The 13785-nt window shown below is 50.2% G+C and overlaps 1 protein-coding gene across 1 annotated transcript in view; it reads left to right on the top strand.

The window, feature by feature from the left end:
- The window catches only part of LOXL2 (lysyl oxidase like 2), a 113165-nt gene that overhangs the window by 77786 nt on the left and 21594 nt on the right, over positions 1 to 13785 (top strand). The window contains exons 7-9 of the mRNA XM_086416444.1: positions 1535 to 1686; positions 9518 to 9685; positions 11708 to 11873. Coding sequence (XP_086272570.1) covers positions 1535 to 1686; positions 9518 to 9685; positions 11708 to 11873 — 486 coding nt within the window. The remainder of the gene's footprint in view (positions 1 to 1534; positions 1687 to 9517; positions 9686 to 11707; positions 11874 to 13785) is intronic.

Below are 13785 nucleotides of genomic sequence, written 5' to 3'. Positions count from 1 at the left end.
GATGATGGGTTGCTTGTCTGTGGATAAAAGAGGAGGAGGTGATGCCTCTGGGTTCTGGCAAGAACCAGGAGGATGGAGGTGCTGCTTCCTGAGTTAGGGAGATGCTGTGGAGAAGCAGATTAGGAAAGGTCCTCCTGCTGAAAGCAGAAAGAACAAAAGCAGATGACTCTTTCAAGTTCACTCTGAAGGGGAGGAAAGTGACAAGCCAGAAGGAGGTGTGGAGTCAGGGGAGGGTCATCATAAAGACGGGAGATTTTATGGGATCAGATGAGTGCTGAGGGATGGACCCAAACCAGAGGATGATGGTGAAGATCAAGATAGAGAGGAGATCACGGAGCAGGGCAAGGCCCAAGGTGGGGGTCGAAGCAGCCCAGAGCTCCCAGAAAGAACTAGACTTGGATCCATCTTTATGGGCTAGACAGAGGAGAGGTGGTTTTGTGAGGTGAGTTGAGTTGAATACTGACAAACTAGGGATTCCCTCTCCCCAGCAGTGGGGAATTCCCCCTTGCCATCCCCTGCCTGTAGGGAAAGCTTCCCACATGTGCATTAGGGGTCCCTGTGGGATGTCTTCTGTCTGCCCCTGTGGCTCCACACTCCTCCTTGTCCACGTGGTTCAGGGCCCTGGAAGGCAGGTTTGGATGTGGCCCGCAGGGAACACTGGGGGAGATTGGAGATGGGGAGGAGCTGGGTCTTTATTCTCTCTGAGGGCCACTGTGTCCCTTCACTGAGGGTAATAGCTCTTAACAGGTGACCTCCCCACAAGGCTCTTTTGTTCTCCTGGACCAGATATTAACATCCTCCCCTCATCCCTGGTGGCTCAGATGGTAAAGAATCTGCCTGCAATACGGGAGACCTGGGTTCGAGCCCTGATTTGGGAAGATCCCTGGAGAAGGGAGCAGCTACTCACTCCAGTATTCTTGCCTGGAGAGCTCCATGGACAGAGGAACCTGGTGGGCTACAGTCCATGGGGTTGCAGAGTCAGATATGACTGAGCGACAGACACTTTTCTTTCTTGCGGGCCTGGGGGTGGTATTAGTCCACACAATGGACTATCCATTGCGATTTTGTGATTTCCTCATGCTTTGTTCTTATTTTTATTTTTAAAATTCCTTTCTGTAACTCAGATCATCCAATCTGAGAATGCCATCTCTTTCCTGCTGGGAGTCCGACTACTCTGTGAGAGTTGCCCCTTTAGGATTCATCAATACACAGGGTGTACAAGTTGAGAAGGGAACTTAAATGCCCTCTAGACCAGCTCCTCTATTTCAGTGAGAAAACCAGTATTCAAAGAGGCTGAGTGAGTTGGTCAAGGCCACATCAATTAGTAACAACCTTTGTTCTTGTGGGAGAAGTGACTCCCAAGACAACATTCTCTCCAGGTAAAAGAGGCCTGAGTCATTGAGCTATTGTGGGAGGCAGTTGGGAACATTCTGAGGATGGGAGAGGCATGTTCTTACTGTCTGGGACTTCCTTTCCCCTTGCAGAAACTTTCTTGTGGAAGCTTTCATAGTGCATGTTCATTTTCTATTCCCAGGGATAGGACCCATTCACCTCAATGAAATCGAGTGCACGGGGAATGAGAAGTCCATCATAGACTGCAAGTTCAATGCTGAGTCTCAGGGCTGCAATCATGAGGAAGATGCTGCTGTGAGATGTAACATCCCCGCCATGGGCTTCCAGAAAAAGGTGAGGAGCCTGGATGCCCAGAGGGGACTGTTATGTTTTGGTCATTGAATCCATAGAAAGGGTAGACCAGATGGTCTCAGGCTGAAGCTTGCCAACAGGTACTTTGATGAGCTCAGAAAGTTGTTGGGCTCTAATGCTGTCACCTTCAGTGGCTGTCACCTGGCTTTGTTGAAGGTGCCAGATGAAAAGACATATGGATAAGCTCCACTGTCCTCAGATGTTGGGGATCCTCTGTGTGCCCCGCCGTACTCTGTGGCTGGACATACAGTGTGATTGCAACTCAGTGCTTCCTGCGAAGGATTCAAGGACTGCAACACCTGTGGTCCCCTTGGCAACGGCCCTTTCCAAAGACCCAGAGGAACCACAGTTGGTCTGTAAAGCACACAGATGTAAGCACGATGTAGCCAGTATTTGGGGCCGAACACTGTACTTTGGTTTCCAGAGGGAAAGGAAAGGAAACCTTAATAGCATTATGTCTGATACACACCCCTCCCTTCCTGAGACGGGGTCTCTAAAAACCTGCATCATGTACCCTCATGTGGGTGACTTTCCGACTTATCCCTACAGGGATAACCAACAAGATTTTGCTAGGAGGTCTAGCCCATCCTCCAAAAAGGCCTGGTAAATCCTATCTAATGCTTTGTGCTAAACCATGAATTTGGTCACCAGGCTGGCACATTGGAAGAGCTTCTTGAGGGCTTATTTTTTAAAATGAGCAAATGCAGACATGTTAGGGTACAGGATGGCTCTCCAGCCAGGCTCTGACACTGCTTCTTGACCTTGGCATCATCATGTCAAAGGCACTACTGAATTGGTTAGCCACAACATCTTATTGCCCCATGGGGCTAAAAATGTGAACTCGACAGCTCTCCTTCGAGCCAAGCATTTGCTTGTAAGTGAGCAGGGGCGTGGGCCAAGCCCCACAGCTGTGGGAAAGGCTTGCCATCTCTAATTGCTGAGCAGCATTCCAAGAAAGTCATAATAGAGCTCCAAAAGCTGACGTGCCAAGAGTCCCCGTGCGCTGGGGTACCATTCACTTCAGACAGATTAGACTTGGGTGGAATGGGGTTTTCAACCCAAATGAAAGGCCTAGGCCAAAGAAAATGAGGTTTTCCACAAGGGCTTTATGGTGGGTGGAGCTGAGGCAGGCTGTGTGCCCAGGCATGCCAGTGGGGGCACCACACTCCTAGCACAAAACACCCTCATCCTTTCAGGGGCCCTTCGGACTCTAGAAAGTGAGCCTTGTGCTTAAGCATGGGGTGTGGGAAGCTTTATGCGTGAATCTGGCCATTTCTATCCCCTGGAAGGGCTTTCTTCTCTGGTGGTAAAAGATCTGCAGTGGTAAAGAATCCACCTGCCAATGCAGGAAACATAGATTCGATCCCTGGGTAAGAAGATTCCCTGGAGGAAGAAATGGCAACCCACTCCAGTATTCTTGCCTGGAGAATCCTGTGGACAGAGGAGCCTGGTGGGCTGCAGTCCATGGGGTCACAAAGAGTTGGACACAACTGAGCAACTAAGCATGCGTGCACAAGTCAGTTCATTACTATCATTCACTGGCTGATTCCTTAATTAATCTCTTTCAGGTTTCGGTTTCCTCCTTGGAAAATAAGGAGGTGAGAGAGGTGATTCCTAGCTTCCCTTCCAACCCCCAGTTCTTTAAGAAATTGACTTTTTATTGAATGACTAATAAATAAAACTCACAGACATGAAACTGGGAGGTTTCATCCATTCAGCCACAGCCAAGCTGTGTTTCTTTCATTGCTGGGGAGACATGCCAAGGTGGGAAGGCTCTGGGGGTGGCAGGTGGGTTTACCAGGCGAGCTCGTCCACACAGGGTCCCCTGGCAGCCTTGCTGACCTCCAGTTCCCTTCTGAACTGTGGGCCTGGCCCTGTCTGGATGGCAGTACCATGCCCACGTGTGGAATGTGAGTTGGAGAGTGCCAGTGCTTGCTTGCCTGTTAACATCTGGGTCCTGTTACCTCGCTTCCTACCTGCCACCTCCAAAAACAGGTGAGGGACTGGTGAACTGCAACCTTATCAAAATACAGGGCGGCCTCGCTGTATTTTGGGCTGGAGGTAGGTGTTTTGTTTTCTCTATTCATGCTCAGAAAAATTCAGCTTCCTGCATGTCACTCCCTTTTTTCAAACTGCATACTACTGCCACCAAGAACCAAAGGAATAGGAAAAAAGAAATGCCTGGGATTGTTTTAAGAAATTTGGAGAAGGATGGACCTCCCCTGGCATCCTTGAGGGGTAATGAGGTGGAGAGGGTATGGGTCAGAGGCTCCTGGCTGACCCCAAGACCTCTTGGGGTTCCATGGATACTGGAACTTTGAGCCAGATCACTTCTGGAATGGGGTGCCCAGGAGGGGAGCCCTGGGAATGGAGAGCTATGTATTGGGCTGAGTTTGAACTTCATGGCCAGCCTCTCTTGCAACCCCCAGTCTCCTCTAGGAAACGAGAAAAGGCCCCCAGTACATCTTGAGGTGCCTGGATTCTTCCAGGGGCAATGAAACTCTGCTGCCTGTTACAGAGGTTGCTCCAGGCCTGCTCAGCCTTGGCGGAATGGCCACAGCTTGGAGCTTTAGGAAGTGTCTCAAGGAGAGGCCCCAGTTCCCATTGAAGGCCTTATGTTTTCCTTGCCCCAGAGTCAGTGTGCAGACACGTTCTTGGGCCAGAGCCTCTCAGACTTCTGTTGGCTCTAGAACCTAGGACAGGAACACCTGGCCAAGCAACCTGGGCTGCACAGACAGTGGGGGACAAAGGACAGGAATCCTCCCAAAGAGAGCCCTAGAGACAGGAACCTTCATATTGAGACTCAATATAGGTGACTCTCATATAAGACTCAAGTCTTCATTTTGAGACTCAAACTTGGGAGCCTCACTGCCCCCTGGTAGCGGGAAAAAGTTTGGACTCGGAATTCTTCAGGCTCCCCAGTCCTAATTTTTGCAAACTTTAGGGTAACAAAATGAAGTCTTTTTTTAGGGGGGAGAAGTGCCTAGGAGAGGGGCCATAGAGGGAGCTAGCTGCCAGTGCAATCAAAAAGGCAGGGCACAGTCCCTAGCGAAATAAAAAATAATAATAAACCCAATTATCCATCAGCACTGCCCACTGGCATTTTGAGTGAAGTGAAAGTTGCTCAGTCCTGTCTGACTCTTTATGACCCCATGGACTGTCCATGGAAGTCTCTAGGCCAGAATACTGGAGTGCTCCAGGGGATCTTCCCAACCCAGGGATCAAACCCAGGTTTCCTGCATTGCAGGTGGATTCTTTACCACCTAAGCCATCAGGACATTCTGAACTTCAGTGCTAACCTAGCCCCCAGGAGGGGTCCCTGCCCACGGCTTCTGGTGCCCCAGGGTGTACCTCTGTGCAAACCTGCGGCTCCACCAGCCTTGGTGCTGGAACTCGGAAACCACGAGGAGGGGAAGGGAAGAGCATCTGGACTTCCCAAAGAGAGGGAAGGCTCCAGACTCCCTAAATCAGGATGCAAGCCATTAGAGGGCTCAGCCTGTGGCCTAGAGGTCAGTCCTGCGGTCGCCATCACAGTCCCTGCTGTCGTTTGTCCTGGACAGTGTCCTCCAGGCCATAATCAGTCCAGGAGGCTGGAGACACAGGAGACCAGGTGGGTGGGGAGGGGGTGTGTGTGAGAGGTTGGCACACCACTCCTTGCCAAAGCTATAGGTGCTTGGAGGCAACTGGAGATGGTTTTCACAAGGCACAAAATTACGAGCTTTAGTGATTCATGGAGAAGGGAATGGCAACCCACTCCAGTATTCTTGCCTGGAGAATTCCACGGACAGAGGAGCCTGGCAGGCATTAGTTCATGAGGTCACAAAGAGTCAGACACAACTGAATGACTAATACTTCAGTGATTAAAGCTTTAGTATCCTAAGCCTAAGGACCCAGTCTGACTCCAATGGACAATACAGTAAGTCCCCTACACATGAACCAGTTCTATTCCCAGAGTGGGTTTGTAAGTTCAGTTTGTTTGTAAGTCCAACAAAGTTAGCCTGGCTACCCAGGCTAGCGCAATTGGCTATTTATTAGTACTGTGGTGTAATTGGTTTATGATACTTTTCACACAAATAATACATAAAAAACAAAGAAAACATTTTTACTCTTGTAGTACAGTACCTTGAAAAGTACAGTAGTACAGTACAACAGCTGGCAGGAAAGGCACATTCGCATCCTTGAAAATCTGCAACTTGAAGGGGATTTACTTCCTATGTAGGGGACTTACTATAAAGGCCTCAAAACATGGGGCCCAAGGTTCAGGACCCCAACCTCCCAGCAGGAGGAGTTCTCTATCCTGACTGTAAGGCACAAATTTGGTCCTCCGTTCTGACTCAGCGATTCCTGCTTTGGGACAAAAGCACCCTTGAAGAAGCAGGCTTAGGTGGATGGTTTGGAGGTGGTTTAGTATGGTAATGAAGAGATGCTTACTCCATCTGAGACTCCCCTCATCTGTGAATGGGGATGACATGGTACCACTGCCTCCTAGGGATGCTGTGAGGACCGAATGTCCATAAAGGGCTTACATAGGGTGGGGGACAAGGTAAGCGCTCTGAAAGTTTGCCTGTGAATTTTCCAGCACTCCTCCTGTCTCATGCATGCCTGCTAAGTCAGTTCAGTCCTGTCTCTTTGCGACCTCATAGCTGTAACCTGCCAGGCTCCTCTGTCAATAGGATTCTCCAGGCAAGAATACTGGAGTGGGTTGCCATTCTCTCCTCCAGGGGATCTTCCCAACCCATGGATCAAACCCACATCTCCTGAGTCTCCTGCATTGCAGGCGGATACTTTACCGCTGAGCCACCTGGGAAGCCCGCTCCTGTCACATAATAAAAGCCAAATAAATACTGGATGAATGAATGGATCTGGGGAATTACACACAATTCACTTCATTTCTGAGGAGGTGCCAACATTACCGGCAGAGTTCAGTAAGCACATAAAGGATGAAATACAGGCGTTCATTAGATGTCAAATGAACAGAGGGGATGGCTTGAAGTTACTTGGAGACATCCCGATGGATTGAAGGTACACCCTTCCCAAGGGTTGCTGGCCTTCCTGTGGATGTTGGAGCTGGCTGGTTTGCCTCCCATTGAGGCTCAGGCCTTTCTAGGACTTTCTCCATGGCTCTGCCTGCTTATTTGTTTTTATATAGATCCAGCTTCCCTGGTGGCTCAGTGATAAAGAATCCACCTGCCAATGCAGAAGATGTGGGTTCAGTCCCTGAGTTGGGAAGATCACTTGGAGAAAGAAACGGCAACCCACTCTGCTTTTCTTGCCTGGAAAACCCCATGGACAAAGGAGCCTGGTGGGCTACAGTCCATTGGGTCACAAGAGTGACTAAACAACAACAAAGATATGTTAGTCACAGGTGATGTGCAATCCATAGCCAGTGTCCAGCGCCTGGACTGGGGTTTCCTCCAGCCCAGAGGCACTCAGGAAGTCAAATGTCAGTCTTCCGAGGGCCAGCCCTCTTCCTACCTGCTCTGACCTCTTCTAGGTCCTCTGAGGAAAGGTTGCTTCCTGCTGGGACTCCCACCCTAATGATGATCATTGCTGTGATGGTATCTGAGATTCCTCAGCACTCAGTGAGTGCCAGGCCCTGTTTGAGCACTTTACAGGAACCGTATATGCCACTTATGCATCGGCTCAGCCCTGGTAGATAGATCTAAGGTCAGGACTGCCCTCGGCCTGTCTGTTTGCTGGCTGACCTCGTGACCCTCCCAGCCCCCAAGTCAATAAGAATTAAGACCTATGACTTAAGGGTTGTGCTGTTGCTAAGGACTGGCAAACAAACAGCTGAAGATTCCTGGAGTATTAGGTCTTATCTCAAAGGGATGAATTGTTAGAACCATAAAGGGAAGCAGGGTAAGGTACTTGGACTAAGGACTGCATTTTCAGAGCCCTTCCCCCAAATTCCAGTCCTTAATCCAAATACCTTATCCTGCTTCCCTTTATGGGCTTGGACTCATGTGTTGGTCCATGCTTTCATTCTGTAAGCCTGGTGTTATATTCATCCATTCCAAAAGGAATTGTGTCATGTACTTAACATCTGAGAGGTGCCGTCTTAGTTATCGACCCTCCAGTAAACCGGACCAATACAGCTCTGCTCTTTGGCTCTTATATATCATCAGAGAGACAGCCATTAAATTGTAAAATTATAAATTAGCTTAATTATAATTGTCAAGAATGCTAAGAAGGAGATATAGAGAGAGACTGTGTAAGTGGGCACTGACCCCCGTTGGAGAGAAGTGCCACTGGGTATAGAATTGGAAAGATGAGTGGGACCAGCCAAAAGCAAAGGGGCCTCTGTATGTAATAGACTTCAGTGTGAAATGAGACGTACTGTGTAACTTGGTCAGGAGAGTTAGGTCACCATGGAAACGGAAAGAAGACTGTGTGCCTGGAGATAAAAGTGACTCTGGGTTCTGCATGGAGAATAGGTCAGTGAAGGCAAGAGGAGAGGCAGTGGGAGGGAGGTGAGGAGGGCTGTTTCAGGCGAGAGGTGAAGGTGCCTGGGAAGAGGGATAAGGATGGAGCTGGAGGGAGGAGCGTAAGTGGGAGGGACTTGGGAGATAAAATCCATGGAGGAAGATTCTGATGGGATGTAGGGCATCAGTCCCCTACCTTTTTGACACCAGGGACCAGTTTTATGGAAGACAGTTTTTTCCACCAACCAGGATGGGTTGGGAGGGGGGATAGTTTCTGGATGATTCAAGTGCATTACCTCTATTGTGCACTTTATTTCATTATTATTACCTTGTGATATATAATGAAGTAATTATACACCTCACCATATTGCAGAATCAGTGGGAGCCCTAAACTTGTTTTCCTGCAACCAGACTGTCCATCTGGGGGTGATGGGAGAGTGATGGGGAGCAAATATAGATGTGAAGCTTCGCTTGCTGTCCCCCTGCTCATCTCCTGCTGTGCAGTCCAGTTCCTAACAGGCAGGAGTGGAGGGGGTTGGTTGGGAGCTCCTGATGTCAGGGATAAGAAAGAGGGCGATGCTGATGCTCGCTCCTAGATTTCTGGCTTGTCTAACAGAATAGATTCAGGATCAGCAAACTATCTGTTGCAGTGCAAATCCACCCCTCTGCCTGTATTTGTAAATATGGTTTCTTGGGCACACAGCTGAGCCCCGCTATTTACATATTGTGGTCCCTGCATTCACCCTACGCGGTTTGCTGCCCCTGGGGCAGGTGGTAGTGCCTTTCATTGAAATAGAGAATGAGGGGGAGGTAGAGCACAGGTTTAGGTGTAGAGAGAAAAAGAGGACCAGTTAGATTTGGGGTCTCCGAGGTGCCAGGTGGGACTGTCAAGTAAGAGTTCTTCTGGAAAGGACAGCAGGGGGTGTTGTGGGAGGAGATGCAATCAGGAGCTGGAACTGGGGTACAGGAGAGGGTGTGGGGAGGAGAAAATGGTCCCAGAAAGAATCGGGGGATTCTACCATTTTAAGGCTCCTTATTGCCTCTTTCCAAGTATCTGATCTGAGACCCACCCCCCTGGTGGGCTCATGGGAAGTGGAGGCAGATTCTACAGTGAGATCAGTAGGTCTATAGTGGGGTCAGTGGGTCTCCCCGGCTGTATTGGCATCTAGGGTCCTAGGATGGCTGCAGTAGGGCAGGGGAGGGGCACCTAATGCAGAAGACCATGCTGGGCACGATGCCCAGCACATAGCAGGTTCTCAGTAATGCCAGCCTTCTGTGTCGCAGGCAGGACCCCCTGCCTTGGGGAAATTGAGACTGAAGGCAGTACGATAGTGGGGCATCAACCTGCCTTCCCCTCCCAGTGATCATGCCTTCCTTTCCCTCCACAGCTGCGCCTGAACGGGGGCCGAAACCCCTACGAGGGCCGAGTGGAGGTGCTGGTGGAGAGGAACGGGTCCCTCGTATGGGGCATGGTATGCGGCGAGAACTGGGGCATTGTGGAGGCCATGGTCGTCTGCCGGCAGCTAGGCCTGGGGTTTGCCAGCAATGCCTTCCAGGTGAGAAGCCCCCACCCCCACCCCACCGCAGAGGGCCTTGAACCCTGCATCCAGTCCTATCCTGCCCATCTCTCGTCAGCCCCTGTCTTCTGTGACTCCCAGGAGGTAGAGAGCCATGGACTTGGAGGAAAAACCTCATCCTGTCCTCCACTGCTCTGTCCCCTGCAGCCCCAAGTCCTTGCATGGGTCATGCACTCTCTGGACTCTGGTTTTGGGTCTCAGCTCTGTGCACCGGGCTTGACCATGCCAGAGGCTCATTCTGGGGTGTCCCGAGCTGACTTTTGCAGGGGGAAGCCACTCAGTCCTATGGGGGGGGTGGCATGTGGAGACCACCCAACCCAACACCCCAGACGCCTTAGCTCAGTGGTCCCCAGCCTTGCTGGCATCAGAGACTGGTTTTGTGGACAGCTTTTCCACAGACGGGGTAGGGGCAGGATGGATGCTTCAGGCAGTAATGTGAGCGATAGAGAGCAATGGGGAGAGGCAGATGAAGCTTTGCTCACTCACCCATTACTCACCTCCTGCTGAGTGGCCGGGTTCATAACAGGTCTCGGACCAGTACCAGGGGGGTGGAGACCCCTGTCTTAGCTCACTCCCTTGCTGGCCCCTTTTCCCACAACATGCTTCCTCGCTGTGTCCACATCCATGCATCCTCGCTGTGTCCACATCCATGCATCCTCTCCTTGGTTGGCTGGCAGTTCCCCAAGCCTTGCTTCAGGACCCTTTCACAGCCGCTGCACACTCCTGCCGCCAGCTCAGAAGTGACTCAGCCAAGGGCAGCTAGGCTCCACCCCCCATCAGAAAGGAACAGAAGAAAGACAAGCAGTGGTTTGGATTAAAAAATCATTGCCCTCTGGACCCCATCCTGGGATGGAACATTGTCAGAAAGAGGCCAGGGGCAAGAGGAGTGGGAGCCAGGAGGCTGGAGGTCACTTCCCAATTGGACCCCCACCAGCCGGCTACATAATGACTTGCCACCTTTCCCAGCCTCTCTGTGAACATGGAACAAATAGTCCAGGTCCTCAATATCCAGGCTCTATAAACACCTTTCTTAAGCTTCTCCCAGAACAGGAAAATGTCCGGAGCACCCCCATCTCACTTTGCTAACCTGACTTCAGCCCCTGTGCCCTGGGTGGCTGCTTGAGGAAGGGGTTTCTTAGTAGCGACACGGGAGAACTCAGCCAGGCAGCCCTGTGGCAACTCCACAAACCACCCAGAAGGAAGGGGCAGGCCTCTGGTACCCGGGGCCGTCTGGAAGCCTGGTTTCGCACTGCCACATCATGTTTCTGCTGATCCTGCTTTTGACCAGCCAAGGCACTCGCTGGTTCTCCATGGAGTGTAGAAGAACAGTGCTCATTGCAACAGAGTGGCCGTCCGGCTATTTTTGTTCCCTGTCAGCGCTTTCCTAAGACACCTGATTCTCACAGCGGAGGCTGTGAGATGGGCCTACCCTTGACCTCAGTACGCTGATTACAGGCCTTATCCCTTCCCGAGGCCCCAGTTTTCTCTCTAGAGGATGAGGAGTGCATAGGTTCTCTAGAAAATCAGAACCAATGAGATGTATGAAGATGGAACTATTGACAAATGTGACTAGATTTCTTCTCTCCTGCCAATCCTGATCAGTTGGTGGTGTCTCCCTGGAGCACAGTGGTGAGAAGGATTCTGAGAGCACAGTCAGGCTTAGAGGAGAGTGCTGTGATAGATTAGTAATGTCTGCCCAGGGCTCAGGAAGAGGGACCAGGCAGTATGGCTGCTGTTCCTGATACATAGCATTGAGCACTCTCTTAGGTGTGCTTTCCAAAAGGGGAGAGGGGCAGAATCCAAGTGCAGGGGGCGGGCCTCATTTGCGCTGCCACCAACAAACTGCATGACTTGGGTAAGTGACTGTGTCTTGGCTGTCTCCATATGAAAAATGGGATCAGAAAGCCTTGGGTGTTTTGGTGAGACTGAAATTTGATAGAATGTGGCAAAGTGACAGTTTAAGGTGATGTGCTGGCTATTTGTTGTTGTTGGTTCATGCAGGAGACCTGGTACTGGCATGGAAACATCAACGCCAACAAGGTGGTCATGAGTGGTGTGAAGTGCTCGGGAACGGAGCTGTCCCTGGCGCACTGCCGACACGACGGGGAGGACGTGGCCTGCCCCGAGGGAGGCGTGCGGTACGGGGCTGGAGTCGCCTGCTCAGAAAGTGAGAGTTCCTGGGGGTCTAGACAGCTGTCCTGCCAGGCTTCAGGAGGGGCACAGAGCCTCACTGGTTACTCCCTGCAAGGCTCTGCCTGGGGTCTCTGCTATGAGCCCAGCAAAATGAAAGTAGGGATGGATTCTTGTTAAGTGAGAAGAGTCAGGGGCAAGAGGAACTACCCCCATAGGCAACCCTGGAATCTTGCCTAATAACAGTGGAGAAGGCTGGAAGGAGGAGTTGGGAGTCTGGAAGCCTTGGGTTCAAAGGCAGGGTCACTGTGGATTATTTAAGTGGCCTTAGGAGAATTAAGTGACTTGGTCTCCGGGGAGCTGGCTTCTGGCTTAGCAGTGAAACACGCACTGCTTGGTGGGTCCGCTTCCTTGCTTCTGCCCTGCCACCCAGATCATTTCCTGGGACTTCCCTGGGGATCCAATGGTTAAGACTCTGAGCTTCCAATGCAGGGGATATAGGTTCAATTCCTGGTCAGAAAACTAAGATCCCACATGCTGTGTGGAATGGTCAAAAAAACAAAAGGACATAGATCATTTTTTGTTGTCACACACACACACAGGGTGATTTAACCTCCTAGTGACTCCCTAGGAATCCTAGAGAGCTTGACAATATGGAAGGGAGCCCCCACCCCCACCTCTATCCCCACCTTGGCCAGAATTCAGAATGGCCATCTCAGCAGGTTCCCTGCCAAGCTGAAAGGACTGGCTGACAGCCCTGTGGGTGTGTTCTTCTCTGGATCCCACCCTCCTTGCCTTATCAAAGGATTTCCTTGTGGATCTGGGAGGTGGGAGAGGCCCTGAGCCTAGCCAAAGGACTCCAGACCAGGCATTGCCTGCCGTTTATTAGCTGATCTTGGCAAAGTTAGTTCACTGCTATGATCCACAGTCTTCGTTGTTTTTCCTAGAGCCTGGAAATTAAATGTGACAACGACACGTGCAACCGCTTAAACAACAGTGATGCGCTGTCGTTTACCATCACGGAGAACTAGGGAGATTAAACTTGAACTCAGCGACTTCTCCCCCTTTTAGACCCCTTCAGCATTTCGTAACCCTTGTAAAGCAGGACTCTCAACCCCAGCATGAGCTTCTCTGGGGAGACATTATATATTGTTGCATCCTTTCTGAGAGGAAAGAGTGAGAGTACCACCCTTACCAGACCCCCAGGCAGAGAGATGTGATCTCCCCATCATCGGGAGTCTTTTCTCAGCTTAATAATTTATTTATATTTTTAATATACCATTTATCAAAAAAGAAACTAAGATAATATAAACCTAAGTAAAATTCAAGGTAGTATAAGATAAAAGCAGATTTAGAAAAAAGTAGGGAGACTTCTCTGATGGTCCAGTGACTAAGTCTGCATGCTCCCAATGCTAGTATCCTGCGTTTGATCCCTGGTCAGGAAACTAGATCCTACATGCTGCAACTGAAGATTCTGCATGCTGCAACTAAGACCTGGTACAGCCAAATAAGTAAATATTTAAAATTTTATATATATATATATAATTTTTAAAAAGTAGGTATTGGCAAAATGAGAGTGGCTCAAACTAGAACTGATAGAGATTAATAAAAGTTTATATATTATAGAGACCTATACATTTACTGGGCTTCCCTGTTGGTGCTAGTGATAAAAAAAAAAAAAACAAAACTGACTTTCAGTGCAGGACATGTAAAAGACATGTGTTCGATCCCTGGGCTGGGAAGATCCCATGGACGAGGGCACGGCAATTCACTCCAATATTCTTGCTGGGAGAATCCCACAGACAGAGGAGCCTGGCGGGCTGCAGTCCGTGGGGTCACACAGAATTGGACACAACTGCACACAACTTAGGCTAGCACAGCACATACATTTACTGTCATAGAGTCGTATACATTTATTGTTGTCATTATACAGCAAGCTTCCTACCAGC

Source organism: Bos grunniens, chromosome 8, assembly GCF_055505025.1.
Source record: "Bos grunniens cultivar Pamir isolate PY7600 chromosome 8, Bosgru_T2T1.0, whole genome shotgun sequence".
NCBI classification, from domain to species: Eukaryota; Metazoa; Chordata; class Mammalia; order Artiodactyla; family Bovidae; genus Bos; species Bos grunniens.
Note: the sequence above shows the minus strand (reverse complement) of the source record. Positions and strands in the feature narration are given on the sequence as shown.